This window comes from Leptinotarsa decemlineata, unplaced genomic scaffold (assembly GCF_025532065.1).
Source record: "Leptinotarsa decemlineata unplaced genomic scaffold, Ldec_3_MD MMD2_tig00026358_RagTag_RagTag, whole genome shotgun sequence".
In the NCBI taxonomy this organism is placed as follows: Eukaryota; Metazoa; Arthropoda; class Insecta; order Coleoptera; family Chrysomelidae; genus Leptinotarsa; species Leptinotarsa decemlineata.
The window spans coordinates 231,499-259,323 of record NW_027412703.1 but is presented as its reverse complement, the minus strand read 5'-3'; the positions used below and the strand labels follow the sequence as shown (position 1 = coordinate 259,323).

Sequence of the window (27,825 nt, the reverse complement as noted above, 5' to 3'; positions counted from 1 at the left end):
ACGTATTTTTTCTAGCAACATAGCTTTTCATTTGTGCCCAAATGAGTTCAATTGGATTTAATTCGCAGTGGTAGGATGGAAGTCTAAGGACTGTGATGTTTCGTCTTTCCGCCATTTTGTCAACTACGTATTTCTTGAACTTAGATTTGTGTTGCCGGGCAATTTTTAAAAGTTCTGCTTTAACCATTCCATCTTCGTAAGGCAGACTTATTCCGCAGCCAGTTAATGATATCCTGTTTCTTCCACGCAGTCGTTGGAAGTCTTTCAACTAGTCGTGAATGATAAGGTACATTATCTCATACTATAATTGAGTTTGGTGGTATATGTTCAATCATCTGCTCAAAATACTCTTCGAAAACATCAGCTGTCATCTCCTCGTGATAGTCTTTTGTGCTTTTGGATTCAAATTCCAACAAACCATGCTTAGCAAATCCTTTTTCGCTGCCAATGTGAGGAACTATTAATCTACTGCCTTTACCAGAGGGTGGGGAAATACCAGTAGACCAACCTTCCGTAAAGGCTTGCCTGGAGCTTGATATATTTTTATCTGTCCAAATTTTTGTGAGAGTATGACCTGCGTTTACGCAGGTTTCGTCCTGATAGTAAATTGGACTTCCTTCAGCCCGAAATTTTCGTATAGATCTTAGATACTTTCTTCTCCAACATATTATTTCTTCCCGGTCAATCAAAAGTGATTTTCGGTCTGATTTCTCCCACCGGAAATTTAATTCTTTTAAAACTTGCCACAATTTGGTTCGTCCGACATGAGGCAAATCCGGGTCGTCTCTAACTTCTTGTAAAATTTTGTTTAAGTTGGGTATTTCTTTTTTGTAAAAAAATTCGTGAATTTTCCTTCGAATACCATTTTTGGCAAATTCATCAATTTCAATAGGTTTTCTCCCCCTCTTTAAGTATTCGTTTGTATTTGGGTTAGCTATACCTTTTTTTTTTCTTTCTGATAGGAACCTATATATTGTTGACTCCCCTACACCCATCATGTTGGCACAACTCTTGATTATGTTCTGAACAGTGTTTGTGGGATTCTGAGAAACCAGAGGATCGTGAACGTTCAAAACAATAGTCTTCTCTCTTGGTGAATAGACAGACTTACTGACTGTACGCAACAGTACCGGTGTAAAACTTGATGATGTTGATGATGATGACGAAGCCATCGCAAGCAATCAAACAAAACAAGCAGGAACGAAAGGTACGTATATGTTTGTAGGAATATGAAAAAAAGTTACTCACGCACTGCACAAAATTCGCAAAATAAATATTAGAGACGTTAATTACTGCCGTAGACGCCGAAACACCAACGAGCCGTAAATTAAATGCGATTAAAAAATGTACTAAACCAAAAATTATTTTCGTTCGTAACAACTTCACCCTTTCAAGGCAAGTTTCGAATATAAACTGAAGCTTTATATTTAATGAATAAACACCTCAGGAACCTCCGCCTATGATTTTACGAGTTTTACGATCGTTTTATGACTTGGGCCCTCATTTTGTGCTATCGACAAATTATGAACGGACTATAGTTTTCTGTTTTACTAGTAGAAAGGTACCACGTCAACCATCTCTAAAATGGTCAATAATCGTCCTTTGGAAGAAAAAATTGAAGCGCTTTTTACTTACGGTGCGACGCGTAACTTTCACGAGACCGAAAGGATTTTCAATGAACTTCTTCCAAATCGTCCTATCTTTAGAAAATATTTGAGGGAACTTGTATCCAAATTCACAACTACCGGTAGTGTACATAACAAAAAGCCCCCAGGTCATCAGTCCATTCCAGAAGAACAGCAAATAATTGGTGAGATGGTAGTAAATCCTGACCAGTCTACTTATTCCGTCTCGAATGTTTGTGGGGTGTCTCCTTCTACTGTGTGGAGACTTTTGAAAAGCTACACCAATTAACTGAAGATGACCTTGATCGAAGAACAGAATTCTGCGAAATCATAACGGAAACCATTGCAAGGCATCCAACCTATCTCCACAATATTTGTTTTAGTGACGAATATACATTTTTTTCAAACGGCAATGTTCACAGACAAAATTGCCGTTATTGGAATGACCCCAACCCTCACGTTTTCCGGGAAACACATACCCAATATCCAGAAAAAATTAACGTTTGGGCAGGAATATTGGGAAACCATTTTGTAGGACCTCTATTTATTGATCAAAATTCAACAGGGGAACTGTATTTGAATATGCTGGAAACTACTGTTGACCCTCTTATCACTGAAATCGTCGAAGCGAATCCTAATGAATTCGATATGGATATTGTATTCCAACAAGATGGAGCACCACCACATTACTCCAGACAAGTAAAAACATATTTAGATACTACTTTTCCCGGTTGTTGAATTGGCCCTCTAGGTCCTACAGAATGGCCAGCCCGCTCGCCAGATTTGACACCTTTGAACTTTTTTATGGGGCTATTTGAAGCAAAAGGTGTACGAAACTGAACCTGCTTCAATATTGGATATACGGCAGAGAATAATAATATTTGTGGAGATATTAGCGTTACTGTGTTCGAAAATGTTCGGCGTGAAATATCGGATAGGCTGTTCATATGTAAAGACGTTCAAGGCAAGCATTTCGAGGATCTTCTGAACTGATCTCAAGCTTATTCATATTATGTAGTAAGATTTTAAACAAATGCTCTAGCCATATTATTTATCAAATTATTTGACAATTGTTCACTAAAATACCCCCTTATTTTCAATTAAAGAAATTTTTTTTTTTTAATATTCAAATTTATTCGTATTCTTATTATTTAAAGTTATATGAAAATTATTTTTCATAATTTAAAAAATTGTTATAAACAAATTGGGGGGGATTTTTATCAGTGATGAATATTATGATTTTTAAAAATCAAAGTCGTTTCTTAAAATTTTTTTACCAGTGTGAAGGTGGCCATGCGTTTTCATCCATGTGTTTGGTGAAAGAGAAGCGAGCGCGCTATTCCGCCATAGGTCGTTTCACCTCAATTATTCACATGGCTAGCCATGGAAATTTTTACATTGATAGACTCATTGCTGGAAACGAACTGATGTGATTGGAAATGATTCAAATGATGATGAAAATCCTTTTTTTTTATGAAATGAACCGCATTTTATTGAAATTGTACAACAACTGATAATAATAGAAGCAGAAAAATAATTCCAAAAGGAAATTCGTTGCTAGGAATATTTTTTCTGTCAATTAATTAAATACACCCCCGAGTACCCTTAATTCAATTTTCATTAGAAAATATCATAACTCCTTGCAGAAACACATTGCTGGGAATTTTTTTTCATGAAACCATCGAATTTGGCATGCTTATTAACCCCAGAAGGGTCGCTGATTTGGTCTCGCGAGAGAACACCCCCAACTACCCCTAATTCACTTTTCATTAAAAAAAAGCATAAGTCCTTGCAAAAACACATTGCTGGGAGTATTTTTTCAAGAAACCAATCGAATTTAGCAAGCTTGTTAACCCCAGATGGGTCGCTGATTTTGTCTCACGAAAATACATCCCCTTCTACCCTTTATTCAATTTTCATTAATCATAACTCCTTGCAGAAATACATTGCTGGGAATATTTTTCCATGCAACCATCGAATTTGGCATGCTTATTAACCCCAGAGGTGTCACTGATTTTGTCTCACGAGAATACACCCCCTTCTACCCTTAATTCAATTTTCATTAGAAAAAATCATAACTCCTTGCAGAAACACATTGCTGGGAATATTTTTTCATAAAACCATCGAATTTGGCATGCTTATTGACCCCAGAGGGATCACTGATTTTGTCTCACGAAAATACACCCCCTTCTACCCTTAATTCAATTTTCATTAGAAAAAATCATAACTCCTTGCAGAAACACTTGCTGGAAATATTTTTTCATGAAACCATCGAATTTGGCATGCTTATCAACCCCAGATGGGTCACTGATTTTGTCTCACGAAAATACACCCCCTTCTACCCTTAATTAAATTTTAATTAAAAAAATCATAACTCCTTGCAGAAACACATTGCTGGCAATATTTTTTTCATGAAACCATCGAATTTGGCATGCTTATTAACCCCAGAGGGGTCACTGATTTTGTCTCACGAAAATACACCCCCTTCTAACCTTAATTCAATTTTCATTAGAAAAAATCATAACTCCTTGCAGAAAAACATTGCTGGCAATATTTTTTCATGAAACCATCGAATTTGGCATGCTTATTAACCCCAGAGGGGTCACTGATTTTGTCTCATGAAAATACACCCCCTTCTACCCTTAATTCAATTTTCATTAGAAAAAATCATAACTCCTTGCAGAAACACATTGCTGGAAATATTTTTTCATGAAACCATCGAATTTGGCATGCTTATTAACCCCAGATGGGTCACTGATTTTGTCTCACGAAAATACACCCCCTTCTACCATTAATTCAATTTTAATTAAAAAAATCATAACTCCTTGCAGAAACACATTGCTGGAAATATTTTTTCATGAAACCATCGAATTTGGCATGCTTATTAACCCCAGAGGGGTCACTGATTTTGTCTCACGAAAATACACCCCCTTCTACCCTTAATTCAATTTTCATTAGAAAAAATCATAACTCCTTGCAGAAACACATTGCTGGCAATATTTTTTCATGAAACCATCGAATTTGGCATGCTTATCAACCCCAGAAGGGTCGCTGATTTAGTCTCGCGAAAGAACACCCCCTTCTACCCTTAATTCAATTTTCATTAGAAAAATTCATAACTCCTTGCAGAAACACATTGCTGGGAATATTTTTTCATGAAACCATCGAATTTGGCATGCTCATTAACCCCAGATGGGTCACTGATTTTGTCTCACGAAAATACATCCCCTTCTACCCTTAATTCAATTTTAATTGAAAAAAATCATAACTCCTTGCAGAAACACATTGCTGGAATGATCTCCAAGAAAGTTAACTCAAACACCTTCTATCTACAAGTTGAAGAGCATAGTGGTTTCGAAATAGATGATTTTTTTCTACGTGTGAATACTACGACTAAAACTTAGATCAATGGATTTGGTTTTCGAAACTTATTCAACACTATCATTGGAAACCCATTGTGAATGCTGCGAATAATATGATTCTCGAAAAAATTGATAATCTGCTTCAGTTATTGACAGAAAGTTACGGTTATGAATGAACTTTCAATGTGTTTTCGCGAAGAGTTATAATTTTTTTTTATGAAAATTGAATTAAGGGTGGAAGGGCCTTCTGGGGTTAATAAGCATGCCAAATTGGATGGTTTCATGGAAAAATTTTTCCAGCAATGTATTTCTGCAAGGAGTTATGATTTTTTTTAATGAAAATTGAATTAAGGGTAGAAGGTGGTGTATTTTCGTGAGACAAAATCAGTGACCCCTCTGGGGTTGATAAGCATGCCAAATTCGATGGTTTCATGAAAAAATATTCCCAGCAATGTGTTTCTGCAAGGAGTTATGAATTTTTCTAATGAAAATTGAATTAAGGGTAGAAGGGGGTGTATTTTCGAGAGACAAAATCAGTGACCCCTCTGGGGTTAATGAGCATGCCAAATTCGATGGTTTCATGAGATAATATTCCCAGCAATGTGTTTCTGCAAGGAGTTATAATTTTTTCTAATGAAAATTGAATTAAGGGTAGAAGGGGGTGTATTTTCGTGAGACAAAATCAGTGACCCATCTGGGGTTAATGAGCATGCCAAATTCGATGGTTTCATGAAAAAATATTCCCAGCAATGTGTTTCTGCAAGGAGTTATGGGTTTTTCTAATGAAAATTGAATTAAGGGTAGAAGGGGGTGTATTTTCGAGAGACAAAATCAGTGACCCCTCTGGGGTTAATGAGCATGCCAAATTCGATGGTTTCATGAGATAATATTCCCAGCAATGTGTTTCTGCAAGGAGTTATAATTTTTTCTAATGAAAATTGAATTAAGGGTAGAAGGGGGTGTATTTTCGTGAGACAAAATCAGTGACCCCTCTGGGGTTAATGAGCATGCCAAATTCGATGGTTTCATGAGATAATATTCCCAGCAATGTGTTTCTGCAAGGAGTTATAATTTTTTCTAATGAAAATTGAATTAAGGGTAGAAGGGGGTGTATTTTCGTGAGACAAAATCAGTGACCCATCTGGGGTTAATGAGCATGCCAAATTCGATGGTTTCATGAAAAAATATTCCCAGCAATGTGTTTCTGCAAGGAGTTATGGGTTTTTCTAATGAAAATTGAATTAAAGGTAGAAGGGGGTGTATTTTCGAGAGACAAAATCAGTGACCCCTCTGGGGTTAATGAGCATGCCAAATTCGATGGTTTCTTGAAAAAATACTCCCAGCAATGTGTTTTTGCAAGGACTTATGATTTTTTTTAATGAAATGTGAATTAAGGGTAGTTGGGTGTGTTCTTTCGCGAGACTAAATCAGCGACCCTTCTGGGGTTAAAAAGCTTGCCAAATTCGATGGTTTCATGAAAAAATACTCCCAGCAATGTGTATTCGCAAGGACTTATGATTTTTTTTTAATGAAATGTGAATTAAGGGTAGTTGGGTGTGTTCTTTAGCGAGACTAAATCAGCGACCCTTCTGGGGTTAATAAGCATGCCAAATTCGATGGTTTCATGAAAAAATATTCCCAGCAATGTGTTTCTGCAAGGAGTTATGATTTTTTCTAATGAAAATTGAATTGAGGGTAAGGTAAAACACCCAATAGTTGACATATTAAAAAATATATTTTATAATAACTATTATGTTTGATTAACTCGATGAGTTATAAGTAAATCTGTTTGGAAAAAGTCAAGTATAATGTTTTGCAATTGCAACATTGTAATAAAAAATCATTAAATTGGAGAAAGAAACCATATTTTGATTGATTACTAAATCTTATCAAATATGTTAATAATTGACATCCTTGAAATCCAAATTTCCAATAGTTGACACATGATTTGACCAGTAGTTGACTTTGGTCATGTATTGTTTATTTTTAGGAAAGTTTTTGTCTGCTGAATATTATTTTTAGAAACTTGAACTATTTTTCATTATTGTTCTGGAAGGTGAAATATAATTCATAATCAGTTGAAAAAATTTAAAAAAATGTATTTTCTCATGTTGAAGAAATGAATAGTTGACACTGTTAAAACCAAAAATTGACATGTTAATGAAATAAAGATTCACACTGTATACACAAAATATACAAGTAACATAATACAAGAAAAATAAAATTTAACCATCAACTTCAATGTCTTTATCAAATTCGTATTTCAAACGATCACCAGCAGCACTTATTTTTGGAAAATTCAATTTTTCCAATATTTGGTCAAGACTTATGATACTGACGTCATTATCATTTAGTCTGAAAACTTTTTTATCATTTTCAAACTGCTTCATTTCAACAACTTCGGGCTCATCGTTAGGGAAAATTGTTTGAATAACGCAAACATACCGGTGTACTTTCTTTTTGCCAGGAAAAGAAACAAGAACATAGTCGCTTTCTTTGAATTGTAACTTGTTTTCATCGTCTGAGTCAGTTACATCCATTGTTTCTTGAAAACTAATATCGTCTACACTGTCACCTGATTCTACCCATTCCTCATCTTCGCAGGTTTCAGAGTCCGAATGTGACACCTGCTTTTGTTTCTTTTTCCTCTCTCTTGCTGCCTTTTTTTCTGCATTCATCTTTTCACGCTCAATTTTCTTTAATCTTCTTTCTTCCGCTCTCTCTTTCCTTTGATTCTCTTGTATCTTGTTTCTGATGCTGATTTCGGGGTTCCGTTTTAAAAAACTGGCATACCAGCTGTTACCAGGCTTGTTGTCTTTAAATGGATTATCCCTTTTCAGTTCTATCATTAGCCGTTGAACGCTTTCTATGAGTTGCTGTTTTTGTATAGGAAACCCTGCTCTTGCCATCTTTAATATCCAAGAGACGAGTAATTTTTCTTCTCCTTTTAGTAAGTAGCAATCGCGTCCCATTTTTCTCTGTACTGGTGTTTTCCCTCGTACTTTGTACAACAAAGTTACTCTTGGAACTTTATGCTTTTTTGCTGCCGTAGAAATAGGCATCCCTCTTTGGACTTCATTCATAGCAGCGGTCATTTGCTGCTCTGAATATTTCAGAAAAGTATGCTTTTTTCCAGGCATCTCGTAAATCTGAAACCACCAATAGTTGACATGTGTAACACCAATAGTTGACATATGATGTCAAATATTGGAAATTGGTATCATGTTAAGCTGAAACTTGTCGCTGTCTGTTTACGTTTTTGTACACAACGGAAAGAGACAGAAAACAACAGTTCCACTGAAATTCCAATAGTTGACACTAGTGTCAACTATTGGTAAAATAATGATAATTTATATCAATAGTTGACACCCCTTCAAACAAGAAAACTGACCAACGAAGAAGCTTGATTACAATTAGATAAACTATTTGAATCATTAACGTTAAGATAATTCCGAACACATATCGCAAAACCAAAAATTGCACTAAGTATGAATATTTTCAAAACCTTACCTTCTTATGATTTTCCTTTAAAATTCACTAGAATAGCTTCGGACCTAAACACGATATAAAATAGTTGCCACCATTTTGGAAAAAAATGGAAGATATACTATATATTTATTATAGATGTCAACAGAGGGCGTTATGTTACTTAACTATGCATAAACAACATTGAAATTGTCAACTGACGTCTTATTCTGTGATATTCTTTCTGAAAGTGTCAACTATTGGTGTGATGTCAACTATTGGGTGTTTTACCTTAGAAGGGGGTGTATTTTCGTGAGACAAAATCAGCGACACTTCTGGGGTTGATAAGCATGCCAAATTCGATGGTTTCATGAAAAAAAATTCCCAGCAATGTGTTTCAGCAAGGAGTTATGATTTTTTCTAATGAAAATTGAATTAAGGGTAGAAGGGGGTGTATTTTCGTGAGACAAAATCAGTGACCCCTCTGGGGTTAATAAGCATGCCAAATTCGATGGTTTCATGAAAAAATATTTCCAGCAATGTGTTTCTGCAAGGAGTTATGATTTTTTTAATTAAGATTGAATTAAGGGTAGAAGGGGGTGTATTTTTGTGAGACAAAATCAGTGACCCCTCTGGGGTCAATAAGCATGCCAAATTCGATGGTTTTATGAAAAAATACTCTCAGCAATGTGTTTTTGCAAGGACTTATGATTTTTTTTAATGAAAATTGAATTAAGGGTAGTCGGGGGTGTATTCAATTAATTGACAGAAAAAATATTCCTAGCAACGAATTTCTATTTGGAATTATTTTTCTGCTTCTATTATTATCAGTTGGTTGTACAATTTCAATAAAATGCGGTTCATTTCATAAAAAAAAGGATTTTCATCATCATTTGAATCATTTCCAATCACATCAGTTCGTTTCCAGCAATGAGTCTATCAATGTAAAAATTTCCATGGCTAGCCATGTGAATAATTGCGGTGAAACGACCTATGGCGAAATAGCGCGCTCGCCTCTCTTTCACCAAACACATGGATGAAAACGCATGGCCACCTTCACACTGGTAATTTTTTTTATTGCTTAAAAACGCATTTGCTGATTTACATTTGTTTGCTACTAAATATGAATATTAAGGAACGATTTTTTTCAAGTCATAATTTCTGTTTCTCTTTTTATTCTGAAAAAATTCTTTTTTTAATTTTTTTTTCATTATTTAATAAACAATATAATTTTTACTATTTTTTTTTCAAATACTACAAAAAAAACAACCATGTGCTACTTTTTGTATAATTTTTTCAATGTTTTACAAATTTTTTAACGCTTTTCTATTTTTGCGTTTGACAATTCCTCATGATTCTCAATCATTGTTATTAAAATAACTCATAAACTAATGGAGATACGACAAAGACACTGAATTTTTTTTTGTTCTCCTTTTGGTAATAAACAAATAAGATTTAAAAAAAATGCTCTAACCCTATTATTTATCAAATGTTTTAACAATTGTTTACTAAAACACCCCCTAAACCTGTTTTTTATGGACTTGTGATATACTGTTTGGAACCTTTGGTGTAGTAATGAATATTACCGGAATTTTTTCCCAACACCAAATCGTTATTTTTACATAAAAATAACGATTTGGTGTTGGGAAAAAACTCCGGTAATATTGTTTTTTATGGCTTTTAAATCTTTATATCTCATAATATATTCGAGATACGACAAATACACTTAGGCTGAAGAACCTTAGGGCAAGTGTCTTAAGGCGAAACATCGATGTGTACCAATGAGGATGACAGTGTTCCATGTAAGTGCAATTTGTTACCATTCATTTGAAGTAGAACTCATGTGAATGATATCTGATTTTTATTCCACAACGAATGTTTGAAATACAAACTGAGTAGAGAAAAGTATCTTCTGTATAATTTAGTGTTCATATAGAAGTATTTGTTTCGAAAGAATTTTTTTTTTTCGTGTAATTCAATGTTTATATGAAATTAGCTGTTTCAGGAGGACTTTCTTTCAGTTTGTGTCTTAAAGTTACTTCTTTGCATTATCTACACATCCATATATAGAGTTATTTATTTTCAAATTCATTAATTATTTCCTTCCTTTCTTTGGAAGATTCCCTCATCCTTTTGTTTGTATCAAGATGGATTAGTAGAAAGCCAAAAACTTTCTTTCCCAAAAATTAATCACTCCTAAAAATATAACCCCTTCAATTCAAAAAAAATGTTGTTTCATTAAGACAACGCACCGTGTCACAAATAAATCGATACAATGGCAAAACTACATGAACTGAACTTGGAATTGCTCCCACATCCACCGTATTCGTCAGATTTGGCTCCCAGCGACTTTTTTCTGTTCGCAGACCTCAAAAAATTGCTTAACGGTCAGAAATTTCTTTCGAATGAAGAGATTTTTGCTGAAACTGATAAATAAAGGTAAATCGTTCTACAAAAGTGCTAATGAAATATATGATGGGATTGACCGATACTTGATGAGAATCCATAACTAACGTATTGAAAAACACTTCATTGTGAGATTTTCACTAAACGATTTTACAAAAACGCAACACGTGTTTCGCCATTCAATGGCTTCTTCCGGCGCGTCTTTTACAAGCCTGAAGACACGACCGAAGAAGCCATTGTATGACGAAACACGTGTTGCGTTTTTGTAAAATCGTTTAGTGAAAATCTCACAATGAAGTGTTTTTTCAATACGTTTGGTAATTAAATGTTAGAGCGACGCTGTGTGTGGCTCTTGATGGAGATTACATTGATGAATGAAGTCAATTTTGAACAAAAAAAAAACGTTTTCTTTCTTAGGTTCGAGACTTTTCAACCCATGTGTTTGTTACATTCGTATGTGGCACAGGCAGTCATGATTCTATTGGAACTCTTTATTGATTGAGGGCGCAACGACTGCAAACCCAGCCTTTGGTATGGCTGCGCTGTTGTCAGATCATTCTGTTACTTTGGAAACTAGGAATTTTCGTCCTGAATCCGCGGCGACGTTATTCAATGGGTTGTTGGCTCTCTGGCAACATTGCTTGTAAATCTGTCAAATAGTTTCTATTCATTTTTGCAGCATGTATGTTCATTATCAACCCAGTTACGTCTTTCCATTTGTTCTTTCAATAAATTAAGAGTTATTGATCAAGTACCTAAATTGTAGCTAAAGAATGTACGATTGTAGCGTATCGAAGGATCCTGAAAGTCTGGTAAAGTGCATGAAATTTTAATGAATTTTATTTTTATTTTCATTGTTGAAATCGCAATTTGGTCTTGTTTGATATTATCATTCCAAATAATAAAAATATCGCTACAATCGAAGATGAAACACACACTTTGGTCTCGATTTGTTCCCGATTTATGTAGTATTGAATAGTTGGTAGAGAAAATAGGCATATCTGAGACAAACCCAATCCTCAGAATCATAACAAAATTTCAATATTCAGAAAAAAATCCCTTCATGCACATTATGGTATATTATATGCATATAAACAGAAAAATCGAGCAGCGAAATAACCAAGTGTAACATTTTTTATTGAAATGCACAATAATTTCGAAATAGTTACCCAAAAACAATAATTCATGGTTTTCAATATTTTCAAGTGGGTTCAACGCATTCAAAAAACACATTTCAACGTGAGATTTGAAAGTGAAAGTTTACAAAACCCCGACACGTGTTTGCAATAGTATCTTCGGGCGTCACAATGCTGTTTGAACAAATTCTGTGTCGTGCTTTCATAGTAATTTTAATCATTATGACTCTTACTATCTAACAAATTTCTGCATGATAAATTAATTACCTAAACTATTGATATTTCTAGGAACAACTCATAAAACTGGAGAGTTTTTACTTGGGCTTTAATTTCACCTACTTTTGGGATCTATCCTAATTTATTATTAGTCAGTGGGCTATGACAAAATATATTTTGTGAGGAAAACTTAATAGCACCACTCAATCCACCCCCGCTCTTGAAGCGGTCCTCAATCCTACTGATGGGCACTTCAGCAAGATTGACATCTGACCTTTCTTCGGTCGAAAGTCAGCCTTTAGGTGCTTATACTTTCCGATCTGTTGAATTATTTTGTCATGACTTTCCTAACTGAATTTTTGTATGGGGTCCCCCAAAAACAGTATCTGAAAATGGACTGAATTAGTGTCTGGCTAAGGAATGTTTATACTTACCGTAGCCGCCTAATGGCGACTCGTCGGTCTTCTGTGTTTGGCCCTCTCTCGGAATCTGGGGTCATCCCTGTTTAACGCATCGTGTAGATCGCGTAGCGCTGGGTTGTTATGCGATCTGATTCTGTCGAACACAATTTCTGCGTGTTCTCTCATATACACGTACACGTATTGCGTGTTCAGATCTGGGTCTCGGTATATACCGGGTGTCCCACATTTTATGTGACAGGCAATATCTGGTTTGTTGAAGGAGATACACAAAAATGTTTCATACAAAAGTTTTAGGAGTTCATGAGATCTATATTTTGATATAATTTTTAAATATACAGGGTGTTTGCTGTAGGTGCTACAGACCAAAATTCCATTTTTTAAAATAGAACGCCCTGTATATCATTACATATTCAGATGCTACGTTAAATTCTGATATCATTTCATGTTTGGTTTTTGAAATTCGGTTACGGCGTTGTTGAGTTATTGCACTTTTCCTTAAATATAAAGTTTCAAAAAAACTTATTTACTCGTACACGAATCCAGTCTATATCTTTTATTAAATTGAACTAGACTACTACTGAATACAAACCATTATTCTCACCTCTACGATACGATATCGATATCAGTTGAATATAATATTGAAATTCTTGAGAATGTGACTAACTTGAGGGTGAATTGCTTTATATTGCACAATTTCATCAAGTAGCTTATGCTTGTTGATGCCATAGTAACAAATGTTGTTGAATTGTATCTACTTGTCAGTTCGATTCAGTGATTCTTTGCAAAACAGTAACTGTGTTCTTTGTGCGAAAACTCCAGTATGTCTTTCGCGTTTAGTACAAGTGATTGCATTGATATGTTATTAATTTTTGGGGAATGTCAGAAAAACTGCCGTCAAGCACAACGTCTATACCAAGAACGTTTTCCAGACAGACCCATTTCGTCACGAATGACTTTTTCGAGAGTTGTAGAAAAATTGCGAACTGGGTCATTTCCTTCTACTATAAAGCATCATCATCATACGAGATCTGTTAGAACTGAAGATTTAGAGATCAATATGTTGGCTTATATTATTATTCATCCACATGTTTCTATCCGTACTCTTGCAGAAGAAGTCGGTGTGAGTAAATCTAATGTACAGAGAATTCTGAAAGAAAATAAATACCACCCATTCAAAATTCAGTTGGTACAAGGTTTGAAACCCACGGACTTTGAACGACGACTTGAATTCATTGCTTGTATTCAGGTAATATTACATGAAAGTCCTAACATATTCAATCAAATTTTGTGGAGCGATGAATCGCGGTTCCACAATAATGGAGTTGTGAATCGACATAACAGTCACTATTGGTCTCAAGAAAATCCCCACTGGGTCCGCGAAAGTAATTTTCAAACTACTTGGGGTATTAATGTATGGTGTGGATTGTTCAATGGCCGCATCATAGGACCTTACTTTTTCAATGAAAATCTCAATGGATTGCGATATTTACATTTTCTAGAAAATGATTTGATCCAGTTGATGGAAGATATTCCCATAGCAGAACGACAAGGAATTTGGTGGCAACAAGATGGTGCTCCTCCTCACAATTCAGAGGTTGTTACTGAATATCTGGATAGAACGTACCCAAATAGATGGATTGGTAATAAGGGTCCAATTCGGTGGCCGGCTCGTTCCCCAGATTTATCACCGCTTGATTTTTTCCTATGGGGTCATTTAAAAGATATTGTTTTCACTACTCCCCCTTTGAATGTGGATGATCTGGAAATGAAAATTCGACTAGCGTGCAGTGATATTACGCCTGATATTATAAGAGCGACTTGTACGAGAGAAGTGATTCGACGTTTCGAAGCCTGTATAATATCTAATGGCCATCACTTTGAACAATTTTTATGACTTATTTCTAGGTACCTACCATTCTTGTGAAATGATTTATCAAGTTATATTATTTACATTGTTATTAATTAAAGATTTGTTTTCGAATACACCTCTTTCAATTTCGCAATTGTTTCATATTCAAAATGATTCCTGACTGAATTCCACAACTCAAAATTGAAACCATTACTTCGAACACCCAAAATTTTGACTAATTTTCATGTGATCTGATGCAGAGAGAATAATTGTATGAGATATTTTTAAAAATAATAGTCGTTCTCAAGACTTTACATTTTAAGCAATAACTCAACAACGCCCTAACCGAATTTCAAAAACCAAACATGAAATGATATCAGAATTTAACGTAGCATCTGAATATGTAATGATATACAGGGCGTTCTATTTCAAAAAATGGAATTTTGGTCTGTAGCACTTACACCAAACACCCTGTATATTTAAAAATTATATCAAAATATAGCTCTCATGAACTCCTAAAACTTTTGTATGAAACATTTTTGTGTATCTCCTTCAACAAATCAGATATTGCCTGTCACATAAAATGTGGGACACCCGATATATCGGCCCTTACGTACGCGTTCATAAAACTCTTGATCTGGGTTCTGTATGTCTGTGCGCACTGGCCTCAGGCAGTGCAAGCATACAGTATCATGGGCATGAGAACGGTTCTTATCATCAGCAACTTTACTTTCAACCACATGTTGCTTCTGTGGCCTATTATTGGTGCTAAGCGTTGTCTGGCTGATCTCGCCATTCCTTTTCTCTCCCGTAAGTGAGACCTGAACGTTAATATTTTGGGTAAGTTAACCCCCAGGTATCTAGCTTCGTTGGTCCATGGAATCTCTTGTCCGTTGAAGATGACGTTTCCTTCCGGATGAACAGTATTGCTTGACTCTTGTCAGGGTTTATACTGATCTTCCACAGGTTGGTCCATTCCTCTTATCTGTCTGCCTGTTACTGTTACTGCAAATATCTGGTGACATGCGCTTGGCTCGTAGATCTCGCTAGCAGGGCCATGTCGTCCGCGTAGGGCTAATACCACGAAGGGCGTTGGATTATTTCCGACAAGCGTCATTGCAGTAATCTTTACGCATATGCAGGATATTTTCTGTGGAGATTCCTGCACTGACGCCTGTCGGATATAATCCAACGCCGTTCGTGGTATTAGCCAGTGCAGTAGTTGTTTTCTGATAGGCGTCAGTCCATTCAACCTACTGTGTAGGTATACACAGTATACCTATACAGTATACAGTCTCCTACTGTGTAGGAGACTGGCTTGAACGTTTAAAGTTAATTTCTTTACATTTGTTTACTGCCAGTCTTCAAGCATAGCACACTGACTAATAAGAAAGTTTGTTTTTGGGAAAGAAAGTTTTTGGCTTTCTACTATACTCCATCTTGATACAAAAAAAAAGGATGAAAGAATCTTCCAAAGAAGATGTAGAGCTCAAAAATGTTGAAATATACAGGGTGTTCCATTTGAAAAAATTGAGTTCTACTCATTTTTTCATGAGATCAAAGTATCTGCATTTTTTGAAGACCCTGTATGAGGCAAATAAAAATATGACTCGGAGTGTAGATCCTCATAGTATCACTCCACTCAATTTCAAATTTGATCGTTTTAGTGCAAGAGAGTTCAAGATTATCAGCATTTATAAAAGTTCATGTTTGGTAAAAAAAATATCGAAATTAATTTATATCTTCTAAACGGTAATAGATAGGTATAGGGAAATAGTATATGAATTTGTTGAAAAAGTGATAGTGAATCATAATATGATATTATATACGGGGTGTTCCATTTGAAAAATCAAAGAAGCCGCTACTTTATAGTAGAAGCGACAACGCCGCTTCGTCTAAAATATTTTAGGCGTGTAGGTCATATTGACTTATGCATACTGTGGAATTTACAGGTTGATCCGTTGAATAATTTGCCAGAAATGGCTAATTAACGCTCATCATGAAAAGCCCTGTATACATGGTTGTGTAAATCATGCAAATCAGACACAAACTGAAAGAAAGTCCTCCTGAAACAGCTACTTTCATATAAACATGGAAAAACAAATGATTGGAACTTAAAACACTTATTTTTGACAAGAAAATCTCCAGGAAATCAATGAGTTTGTTCAGAAATACCAATTTTATTTTGATATTTTGTGATTTGATATTGAACATTAAGTTTTTGTTACGATACTGTATAATTTTGAGTAATTTTCGGTGATAACAAAAAATAAAAATAAATTTGCACCATTAATTTGAAAATTAATTTGCTTTTCAAAAAAATTGACCGTGGTTAACACGATAGTTGTGTAATTTGTAATATTACAGGCTTTTAAAATGAACAGTCGTATACAGGATGCTGTCCATTTATCGTTTTAGCAAAAATTTGTTTTTCGTAGTCCCCATTTAAATAAAAAAATGGATGAAAAAATAAAAATTCACTTAGATGGCCATGATTTAAAATCTAGGTTTATTTTTCAATGCTAAACAACAAGAGTACTTTACTTTTGTCACAAAATCAAATATTTGAAGGTTCCTCGTATATTACGTGAGTTGTACTGTATTTTGTTGGTGCATGTTTAGTTTTAGGGGATGCACAAACTTTTATCAATAATAACTTTTTGTCGAAAAACCCTCAACAAATAAGTTTCCCATATGGTACGTACTTTGGGGGTGACACTATACTAGGTCCGGCTATTAAATAACGAGACTGGTTACGAAAAAGGGTTTTTATTATAAAAATTATTCTACATTCGAATGCTCCTCTTCAATAAACTCTCCTTCCGTCGCCACACACCTTTCCATACGTTTTTTCCATTGATCAAAGCAGTGCTGGAAGGAACTCTGCCATTTTTTGCTTTACCGCTTCCATCGACTCAAATTGGGTCCATTGCAAAGCAGATTTTATCTTCGGAGACAAAAAAAAGTCGCACGGTGCCAAATCTGGCGAGTACGGCGCGTGTTCGAGCACTGGAGTGCGTTTATCGGCCAAATACCGCGCGTTATTGGCAGGTGCGTTGTCCTTGTGCAAAATCCACGAGTTGTCTTCCACAACTCGGGCCGTTTCTTACGTTAAGGCATTTGACGTTGTTGATCATACGGTACTTCTGAACAAACTATGTTGCATGGGTACAAGGGGCAAAACTTATTCTCTCATTGAGACATCTTTGAACGAAAGATCCCAGTTTGTCACTGTTGATGAGAGCATGAGTGAGTATATAAAAAATAATTGTGGTGTACCACAGGGTTCCGTTTTGGGGCCCCTGTTCTATACACTGATGGTACTGTCACTACTGACGGGCTCAAAGGAAGGTATTTCACGTTCGCCGATGACACGGTCCTTTTCTACAGTGGATATGATTTAAATTTACTGGAGAACACAGTTAATGAAGATCTCTCTAAATACTCAAATTGGCTTGCACATAATAAACTTAAGGTGCTTAAGGTGCTATTTAAACAAAAAAAAATTAGAATTTGTGGAAATATTGAATTAAGAATAAATAACTTATCCTTGATGAATGTTGCAAAAACCAAGTATTTGGGACTCATAGTAGATGATAAGTTAAACTGGTCAGGACACATAGAACATATTAATGATAAAATTGTACCAATGTTAGGAGCTCTATATAAGTGTTCCAGTTACTTGAGTTTCAATATATATGCATTGCTTTACAATGCATATACAGGCTGATTCACGGTGGATAGCACATTAGACGTTTCTGGTGAACCAGACAACGGATCACTTTGAAAATTTAATGGAGGGCATATTCGGACATTCTCTAGTCAACTAAAATATTTTCGAAAATGCGGTGTTGCCGCTTCTATTAGAAAGCAGTAGCAACTTTGATTTTTCAAATGGAACACTCTGTATATAATATTATTTTTGGAATCTCCAACAATTGCTCGACAACTTTTCTTGATATTTCCCTATACCTATCTGTTACCGTTTTCGAAATGAAAATTAATTTCAATTTTTTTCTTCGAAAATCATGACTTCTAAAAATGCCGATATCTTTTAGTTAAGAAGTACTATGATATCGAAATTGGGTTTGGAGTTAGGTGATACTTGGACACTTCTCACACGTCAGCCTAATCTCCGTTACTTCAATACAGGGTGGTAAAAAAATACAGTTTTTACGTTTGCTTGAAAAAGTTGCTGAAATTTGATTATTTCAAATGGAACACCCTGTATATTATTGAAAATTCGGAAAGCTGCTGAAATTTGCTTTCTTTCTATGTATATCATACCTATACCTAACTAGTCAAGTTTCGGACTTATGAACATTTATTTGTGAAAATGTCCCTTCAGAATGGTATTTCCATTCGGTATTTGGTAAGCAGGCCATGATTACTATTTGACAGTAGCGTTGTGACATTCTCCTAATAATATCGACATTTTCGTCACTTCAGAAGTTGCAAATACCTTCAAAACGATGGAACAAAACTATTCAAACGAAGTTCTTATGAATTTGTTTATTATTTTTGGACAGTGTGACAAAATTATCAGCAGAACATGTAGAAAGTTCAATGAAATGTATCCGAATCTACCGCCAATGAACCTCAAGAAATTTATACGAATTCAGAACAATTTCAATATGTTTGGATAAACTTTAAAAAAGCACCAAGAAACTTGAAATTGGAAATATTGATATGAATAATTATAAAAAAGTAAAACAATCATGTGGAATATTTCAAAATATGTTCGAATCGCTGGCCGTTCACTTCCAAGCGCTTTAAAATGCGGGTGTTGACTGCTTTCGTGGTGGCAGATCTGATTTCATTGGGATCCAAATCTTCAAATGTTTGGGCAATCCTTTCTAACAATTCATCTCTCGAACGCACGGGTATTTTGTAAACTTTTTCTTCAAACATTCCCCACAAATAAAAATCTAATGGATTAAGATCGGGTGATCTCGCTGGCCAATTCCATGGTCCCAAGCGCCTCATCCACCGATCGTCAAATAGTCTATCCAGTTCTGCGCTCACTTCTCTTGTGGAATGTGCAGGAGCTCCGTCTAGTTGGTACCAACAGTTTCGATAATCTTCGAGTGGCAGATTATCCACGAAACTGTCTACAGTATTCTCCAAAATATTCAGGTAGCTTCTGGATGTTAATGACTCCTCGTATATCACGTACCTCAATTTGTTGTCCATCAACATGCAGAAGACATTAAAACTAAATTTTTCTTGAAATCCGGCTTCTTTTGTGACGTGAGGATTTTCACTGGACCAATAATGACGATTTTTTCTATTGAAAATCCCTTCTCTCGAAAATTTCGATTCATCAGTCCAAATAATTTTATTTAAAAAAAGTGGATCTTCTTGAATGCGTGTCAACAACATTTCACAAAATTCTACTCTCTGTTGAGGATCTTGAGGCTTCATTGCTTGAATTTTGGTGAATTTATAATCATGCATTTTATGTCTTCGCAAGATTCTTTGAACCGATGAATATTTCATACCCAAATCTTCTTCAGCACTTCTTATCGATGACTCGGGAAATGCGTGAAAATATGCTAAGACATTAATCTGGTTGTCTTCGAAAGTTACGGGTCGAGGCAAGTTTCTTGGTGCTTTTAAAGTTGATCCAAATGCATTCAAACGAAAAAACTGTATTTTTTTACCACCCTGTATTGAAGTAACGGAGATTAGGCTGACGTGTGGGAAGTGTCCAAGTATCACCTAACTCCAAACCAAATTTCGATATCATAGTACTTCTTAACTAAAAGATATCGGCATTTTTAGAAGTCATGATTTTCGAAGAAAAAAATTGAAATTAATTTTCATTTCGAAAACGGTAACAGATAGGTATAGGGAAATATCAAGAAAAGTTGTCGAGCAATTGTTGGAGATTCCAAAAATAATATTATATACAGAGTGTTCCATTTGAAAAATCAAAGTTGCTACTGCTTTCTAATAGAAGCGGCAACACCGCATTGTCGAAAATATTTTAGTTGGCTAGAGAATGTCCGAATATGCCCTCCATTAAATTTTCAAAGTGATCCGTTGTCTGGTTCACCAGAAACGTCTAATGTGCCATCCACCGTGAATCAGCCTGTATATTGGCGAATCTTAGGTATCTGTTAATCATATGGGGTAATTGTAGCATTACTAATTTCAAAAAAATTCAAACGCCACAAAATAAATCAATAAAAATTTTATTTCAAATTCCATTTCGAACCCACACAAATGATTTATTCTCGCAGACAGAACTACACCCAATTAAATATCTACTTAAACATGAGAAATGCAAGAACATATATAAAATAAAAAACAAAAGAATCAAAAGCAACAACGATCTACTAGTCAGCAACCAGTTTTATGAGTATAATACAGGGGGTAGAAATGACTTTCACCTGAGCATGGTAAGAACGAACAAAGAATTGTACAATCCTTTTACACAGGCTACAAAAGTCTTCAATGAATTACCTGCCCATATACGTGAGTTGCCGGGGTATAGTTCATTCATCAATAGTTTAAAAGAACATCTGATACTTTGATACTATGAGCTTAGTAGTGGTTTACTAGTTTTTATGTTTCACTTGTCATGTTGAATGTTTGTGAATCCCGAGACCAGCATTTTTGCTGATTAGGGAGAATAACAACATACTTTATATTTATAATGTCTTAACTATGTTGGACTGTACGCTGTTTTTATAATTAAAAAAAAACATCAAGTGTGCTATATTTTTGGAAAGGTAATTTTAAGCTTTATTGAAATATGCAGGAATATACAGGGTGTATCATTGATGAAATAGTTTTCTATCAATAACTTGAAATCTCACTTGAAAAAATAAGTTTTTCTACACCATTGAATTCTACGTGAAGAAGTACTTTGGAAATGATTTCATAGAAACAATAAATTTTCGATAGGAAAAAATTTATAGCAACTTGTCGAAAAACATGCTGTAACTAGAAACGATGATAGATATCGATATGCAGTTTCCACCATTAAGTTTGTCATATAATTTGACCGTCAGACACCACAATCAGTTTTTATTTATCTATTTTCAAAACAGGAGTTTTCCTTTAAAAGCGTCCAATTTGATGTAACTCGCTATACAGGAAGAGTCTTTGCACAATAGTTTGTTTTTTCTCAGAGGTGGATATCATCATGAATTGCTTTATTTTTCGTTGCAGATTCCGACATGTACCTCTAATAGTAATTCGCCTGACATATATATCAAGATGTTCGTGTTGACTAATATGCACAACGTAATTTAATTTCAATTCGAAACACAATCGAAACTAATTTTAACGAATACATCGAGCTATATAACATGGCCTGGGGATATTGGAGTGCCACAACCGTTTCCGATAGAGGGCGAAGCCCCCGCCGCAATAATAACGCTTCAAATCTTGCACAATCTGTACCTATAACAATCGAAGATAGACCGTCAGTAACGCAAACTTTCATACCAGTCAACTCCAACAATAATGCCACTACTACACAGCCCTCAATGGAATTCGGGGAGGTGGTACTCTCCCACTACCAGTTGTCTCGAAGACCATCTCTGGATCTGGGTCCTCAAGGAACACTCGCTGGAATTATATGCGCAGCTCATGGTAGCCGACCTGGCGGGACTCTTTCTGCTGGAAATACACTGACGAGAGTCGGCAGTCGACATACGGCTGTTGAATATGCCGTACCTCACCAATTCCACCATCATCACGCATGTATCGAATACCACCAAAACCAACTCAGTTTTTCAGACGACGATTCTAGCTCAGAACCTGGATACGCAACAGGTAGCTTGTGTTTTGAGTGCATGACTTGAGCATCACTAAAGGAATTGTTATATGCTTGGATTTACTGTAGGTGTCGCTTGGGTGTTCCACAACTGCATGTATTGTGGCCATTATGTTTTGATTGGCATGAGAGATCATTCGGTTTCACATTCGAATTTGGAGTTGTTCAAAAAATATAAAGAATTATGCGTGGCTCATTTAGTTTTTTTTATAATTGTGAAACAATTTCGAAATCGAACTTGATTTTTGTTTTTGATTCAGTTGAAAAAAACCCAAGTAACATGTTCATCCATTAGTTCTAATATCGATCCGCTACTAGGTATCAGAATTGTCATTTAACATCGCAAAGGGAATGATTGGATGACATATGATCTATTGAACTTCATAAAAGAACGAGATACTATACAGTGTGTAACAACGAAAACTTAACAGAGCCGTTTTTGAATATAAAAAGTGAGATTTAAAAAAAAAGCTCGGACACGTCGATTTCTAATTAAAGGGGGACACCTTTCAGACTAATCAGATTTTTTGTAGTACGCACCCCTTCGGAAGGGTGCGTCCGACGACCCTTATTTAGATAGGGAAAGTAGGTCGAGTGGCACCTTGTTTTAAAGGTCTTTCGAATACCTTTACAACTCTGTTAAAAGAAAATTTTTGTAACGATTAGTTTTCGAGATAATTTGAAGTTAAAATTGCCATGTTAATAATACATTAGACAGACCACTCGGTAACTTATATGCTTAAATAAAATTTTTTTCGAGTAGTTCTTATCAGTTTTTTGTTAAATAAAATCGCTTTTTTAAAATCAATACCCACTCCTCTTCTTCCAGTTTTCATTAGTACATCGTTCGATTGTTTTGTTTGAACGCGTCGTGTATTGTTATTTGTTTAAAAATGCCTTACACTACTGCTGAAAGGGTTTCAGTTATTGCTTTATTTTTTGGCAACGTCCAAAATGCTAATAGAACATCAATTTTATTTAACGAGCAAAACCCTGGTAAACACCTAAGCAAAAATCACTTTCTGGATTTGGTCACAAAATTCACGGAGACAGGTTCGGTTTTAAATAAGAAAAGAAATGTTCAGAGAAGGGTAGTGAATGACGATTATGCGATTGGAGTGATTGGTCAAGTCATCGCCAATTCCAGGTTAAGTACCAGAGGTTTATCAGCAATGGCCGGAATAAGCCATATGAGCGCATGGAGAATCCTCAAAAACCACAAATTCCATCCTTAAAAAATTAAACTTGTTCATGAACTCAATGGGGATGATTTTGACCGAAGACAGGAGTTTTGTGAGGGCATGAGTGAGAGATTAATGCAAAAATCCCGAGCTGCTTTATAACATCTGTTTTTCGGACGAAAGCTCATTTTATTCAAATGGTTGCGTGAACCGTCACAATTGCCGGTATTGGTCGGATGAAAACCCAAGACAATACGCAGAAATACATACCCAACATTCCCAAAAGTTGAATGTCTGGGCCGGAATATTAGGCAATCATATTATAGGTCCATTTTTCATTGATGTAAATTTAACTGGTGATTCTTATTTACAACTTCTTGAAGAGGCAATACAACCTCGTATAGTTGTAATAATTGAACACGATCCAAGATGTCAAGATGAATTTATCCATTTTCATCAAGACGGTGCACCACCCCATTATGCTCAGCAGGTTCAAAATTTATTGAATAATCATTTCGAAGGACAATGGATTGGCAGAAGAGGTCCAATTGAATGGTCAGCACGATCACCAGATTTAACACCAATGGACTACTTTTTGTGGGGATATTTAAAGTCTAAAGTTTATGCTATACAGCCAGCCAATTTGGATGAATTACGTCGTAGAATTATTGATGAATGCGAGCTATAACTCCTGAGATGTTGAATAATGTAAGAGCAAAATTCGAACAAAATCTTTATTGCTGCACGGTGCAAAATGGCGCACATTTTGAACATTTACTCTAAATTTCCTATGTGAGTCACCCTTATTAGGTGTTACTTTTTTTGTGTGTGCTTTAAAAACAATTATTGGGATTTATTAACCCTAAACTTTTCTCTGTCATCAGCATTCAAGGAAATCAGCAGGTTGTATTTGTTGTGTAGATAAGTTCTTAGTATGATTCACTTTTTTATCAGAAGCATAAAATATCGACGTCAAAAGGCAACCTTCATAAGAAGGTGCCACTCAATTTACCTAAAATGTAAGGGTGGTAACAACCCCATCCCCCGAAAAAATCTCCTCGTAATAAACAAATAATTCTTACTTTTTTACGAAATCAAATGGACACGTATTAGCAGGTTGTCATAAAAAGCAAAAATTTATTTTTTCACAAAAGTTCTCAACGTAAATTGTACCTTAAAAACAATTTGATTTATTTTGAAAAGAGTTGAACTAAATAAAAATACCTTTAAATCTTCAAATTATCTCGAAAACTAATCGTTACAAAAATTTTCTTTTAACAGAGATGTAAAGGTATTCGAAAGACCTTTAAAACAAGGTGCCACTCGACGTACTTTCCCTATCTAAATAAGGGTCGTCGGACGCACCCCTCCGAGGGGGTGCGTACTACAAAAAATATGATTAGTCTGAAAGGTGTCCCCCTTAAATTAGAAATCGACGTGTCCGAGCTTTTTTAAAAATCTTACTTTTTATATTCAAAAACGGCTCTGTTAAGTTTTCGTTGTTACACACTGTATATAAAAAAATAAATGGAACAAATCCAAATTCTGAAAATATAAATAAATAGTGGATGGACTTTGAAGTATTCGCAAATAAAGTTACCAATGAGATAAGGAAACAAAAATCAATTTATTTCAAAGCAGAATGGCAAAAAGCAGGTAACAATGCAAAAAAACAATGGAGAGTAATAAAGTCTATATCACGGTCGTTGCCAATATATAAGCCGGCTTCTCATCTCGAGATGGCAGTCTGTACATAGAAAGTGAATCGTGCGTTTAAAGAAAGAATTCTAACCGTGAAGATAAATTAAGCGTTAGTTGCTAAGTGTTGTATATAAATTAGTTGTGATAGTGAAATATTGTTGAAAATAAATTTGTTTTAGACAGTTAATTCTTTAATTCGTTACAATTCTATTTACGACATGTACAAGTTCATTCTACCACATGCAAGAGTCTGGTTGGAGAAAGGAAGGGGGGTGGTATAGGGGGGGGTGGCAGGAGGATGACTGTACTGTTGAGGTTAGTAAGATTTTAGAAGACACGGTGCCACACGGTCTCACGATTGAACAGTGAGTGATCCATTGTTTTGAAAATAACAAAAGTGGTGTCACTCTTAGTACAATAACTCATGAACTTATGAGTAGAATATCATGATATTTCAACAGCTCTCTTTTGAGGGTAGCGGTGAATGCATCTATGTGTTAGGCTCGAGACTTTTCATCCCATGTAGTATTTATTACGAATTGCATAGTGCAAAAGTTTTGCTAGCGACCTTTGAATTGTAATGTGGAAGTTCTATCCTCCTCCTTACTCATACATATTTTGGGCATACTTCAAATTTGCGCTTCAAGAAGGTTCAACATGACATTGAGAACATTGCTAGCTGTACCATTTCTCAATCTTTTAAGGGACGTGAGATGGGTCCAATATGTAATCTAGTCAGAAGTATCTGTTCTTTTCGTGTCAGGCGACATGGAGTTATTCATCCCCCAAATTCCGCATCAATACTTTCAAGTTTCCCAGAACTATAAGAAACGCACATTTACATTATGATTATTTAGCCAGTGGAGTAATGACAATATTGTATGGAAATAAATATAGTTTGAAAAAACTAAAAAACACGTTTTTAAAGAACGTCGAACTGAAAAGTTCAAAATATATCAAGCGCCTGTCGCTTTTTTCACAATAATACCAATAGTCCGGTTAATTTAGACCTGAAAACAGTAATGAAATAACGAAAATTGCGACAGAGCTAAATTTTGGTGAAGACCTTTACTATACCATAAAAAATAAAAAATTTAAAGTCCCAATCTATCCCATAAGCGCTTCAAAAGTTATTTGGGGTCAGAGGTCAAAATTTCAGGTTTTGTGAGTTTTTCTCGGAAACCTCGAAATATTTAGTAAACTCATCATCATCTCGCATCACTTGCATCGATTAAAGTTTGCATTCCGCGATTAACCACAACAGTTTCACCTTCAGTAAGCTTAGAGCAAATGAAGCAAAATTGCGACATTTTTTTTCAAATACCAATCACTAAAAACTCTTATAGTAGACGCTTGTAATAAATACGTATATTCATTTAACGTTTAACACTAAAAGAAGCAGGCACATGAACGACGCCACAGATTATATTCAAGGCCATACGGGTAGAGGGGATTTTCGAAGGAACTGACGGTCCTTTAAATGTATATTTTCTGAATATAATATATAGTATATACATAAAAGAGACACAAACAGGCATTTTTACTTGCTTAAGTACCTGAATGTGTTCATATTACATAGAACGTGACTTTTACAACGGTGATACTTACAGAAAAAATCATAAGTACTATTTTTGTAGAGAATTTTGAGATCCACAACTTTGGTCTGAGGTATTTCTTTGATAAAACTTACGGTTTTCGAGAAAAACTTGAAAAACCTGAAATTTTTAACTTTGACCCCTAATAACTTTTGAAGCGCTCATGAGACAGATTGGGACTTTGAAATTTTTATTTATTATGGTAAAATAAAGGTCTTCACCAAAATTTAGCTCTGTCGTAATTTTCGTTAGTTCAATATTGTATAATGACCGGACTATAATATTTTTCGCTTAAAAAAAATTGTTTGTATTCGAAGAAAAGGCTTATTATGTTTCCTGAACTATATATATTATATCAGCAATAAATTTATATGAAGATTACGAGTCTCTTATCAGCTTATCATTTTATCTTCTATTTTCATATTGTTTTCAGTACTCTCAAAGCGATAGAATGATGAGTCGTTTCACCGAACAACATTTTGATTTTAATTATTTTTCACATTGTAATATGTGTTGAAACGTGTTTTTGAATATGAACGATAAAACTTGGACAAGAAAGTTGTTGAGTGATTTAGGAGAAATTGCCGTTCTATGCTCATACCACCCTATTCTTTCTTATGATCCGTCATCTATGGTCGTGAACTCGCTCAGAGGTTAGTGTTTTTTACCAGCCTATGCATCGTTTCCCTATTATCAAAAACTTTTAATGAAAATGTGTGAAACAAAATAAAAACGATGAATTTTCTATATTGAATGACACAGATATGAATGATTTTGATATTTACAATAAGTAGAGTCGAAATGGTCAAAGTACATTTGGAAGTTTTTGCCAAACATTTGATTGAAAATTTGTAAATGAAAATTAGATATTATCTTTAGATATTTATTTTATCAGTAGGAGTGTCACTATTAAATAGTGACACTTATTGACTGATTTAGTAAAAAAAGAACCATCCTAGTTTATTAAACTGTCTGAAGGGGTGAAAATAGGTTGGAAATATTTAAAAAATTCGCAACATGAAAATATTAAAGAATTTCGTTACATGAAATATCGACTTTGTACACCTACAAACTTGAG

General features: G+C 35.0%; 2 protein-coding genes across 4 annotated transcripts in view; one reads left to right on the top strand and one right to left on the bottom strand.

Annotated features, from left to right (window-relative positions):
* The window catches only part of aPKC (protein kinase C iota type), a 78,680-nt gene that overhangs the window by 7,486 nt on the left and 43,369 nt on the right, over positions 1-27,825 (top strand). Inside the window, exons 1-2 of one of the 3 annotated variants that reach the window (XM_074184684.1) lie at positions 11,554-11,670; positions 21,661-22,269. The exons of 1 other annotated variant lie outside the window; for it this stretch is intronic. In XM_074184684.1, the coding sequence (XP_074040785.1) occupies positions 21,801-22,269 (469 nt within the window). In that variant the 5' untranslated portion in view covers positions 11,554-11,670; positions 21,661-21,800. Of the gene's footprint in view, positions 1-11,553; positions 11,671-21,660; positions 22,270-27,177; positions 27,401-27,825 lie in introns of those variants that run through there. One more of the 3 variants, XM_074184686.1, reaches the window with a different exon arrangement.
* On the bottom strand, positions 6,684-8,746 carry LOC141486591 (uncharacterized). The gene is made up of 2 exons (XM_074184799.1): positions 8,498-8,746; positions 6,684-8,136 (listed from the first exon to the last, which is right to left on the bottom strand). Exon 2 carries the CDS (start codon positions 8,125-8,127, stop codon positions 7,213-7,215), a length of 915 nt encoding a protein of 304 aa, XP_074040900.1. The 5' UTR covers positions 8,128-8,136; positions 8,498-8,746; the 3' UTR covers positions 6,684-7,212.

What these genes read in the sequence shown, in the direction of transcription:
- LOC141486591 (XM_074184799.1), bottom strand. Translation starts at nt 8,127, where the DNA reads ATGCCTGGAAAAAAGCATACTTTTCTGAAATATTCAGAGCAGCAAATG.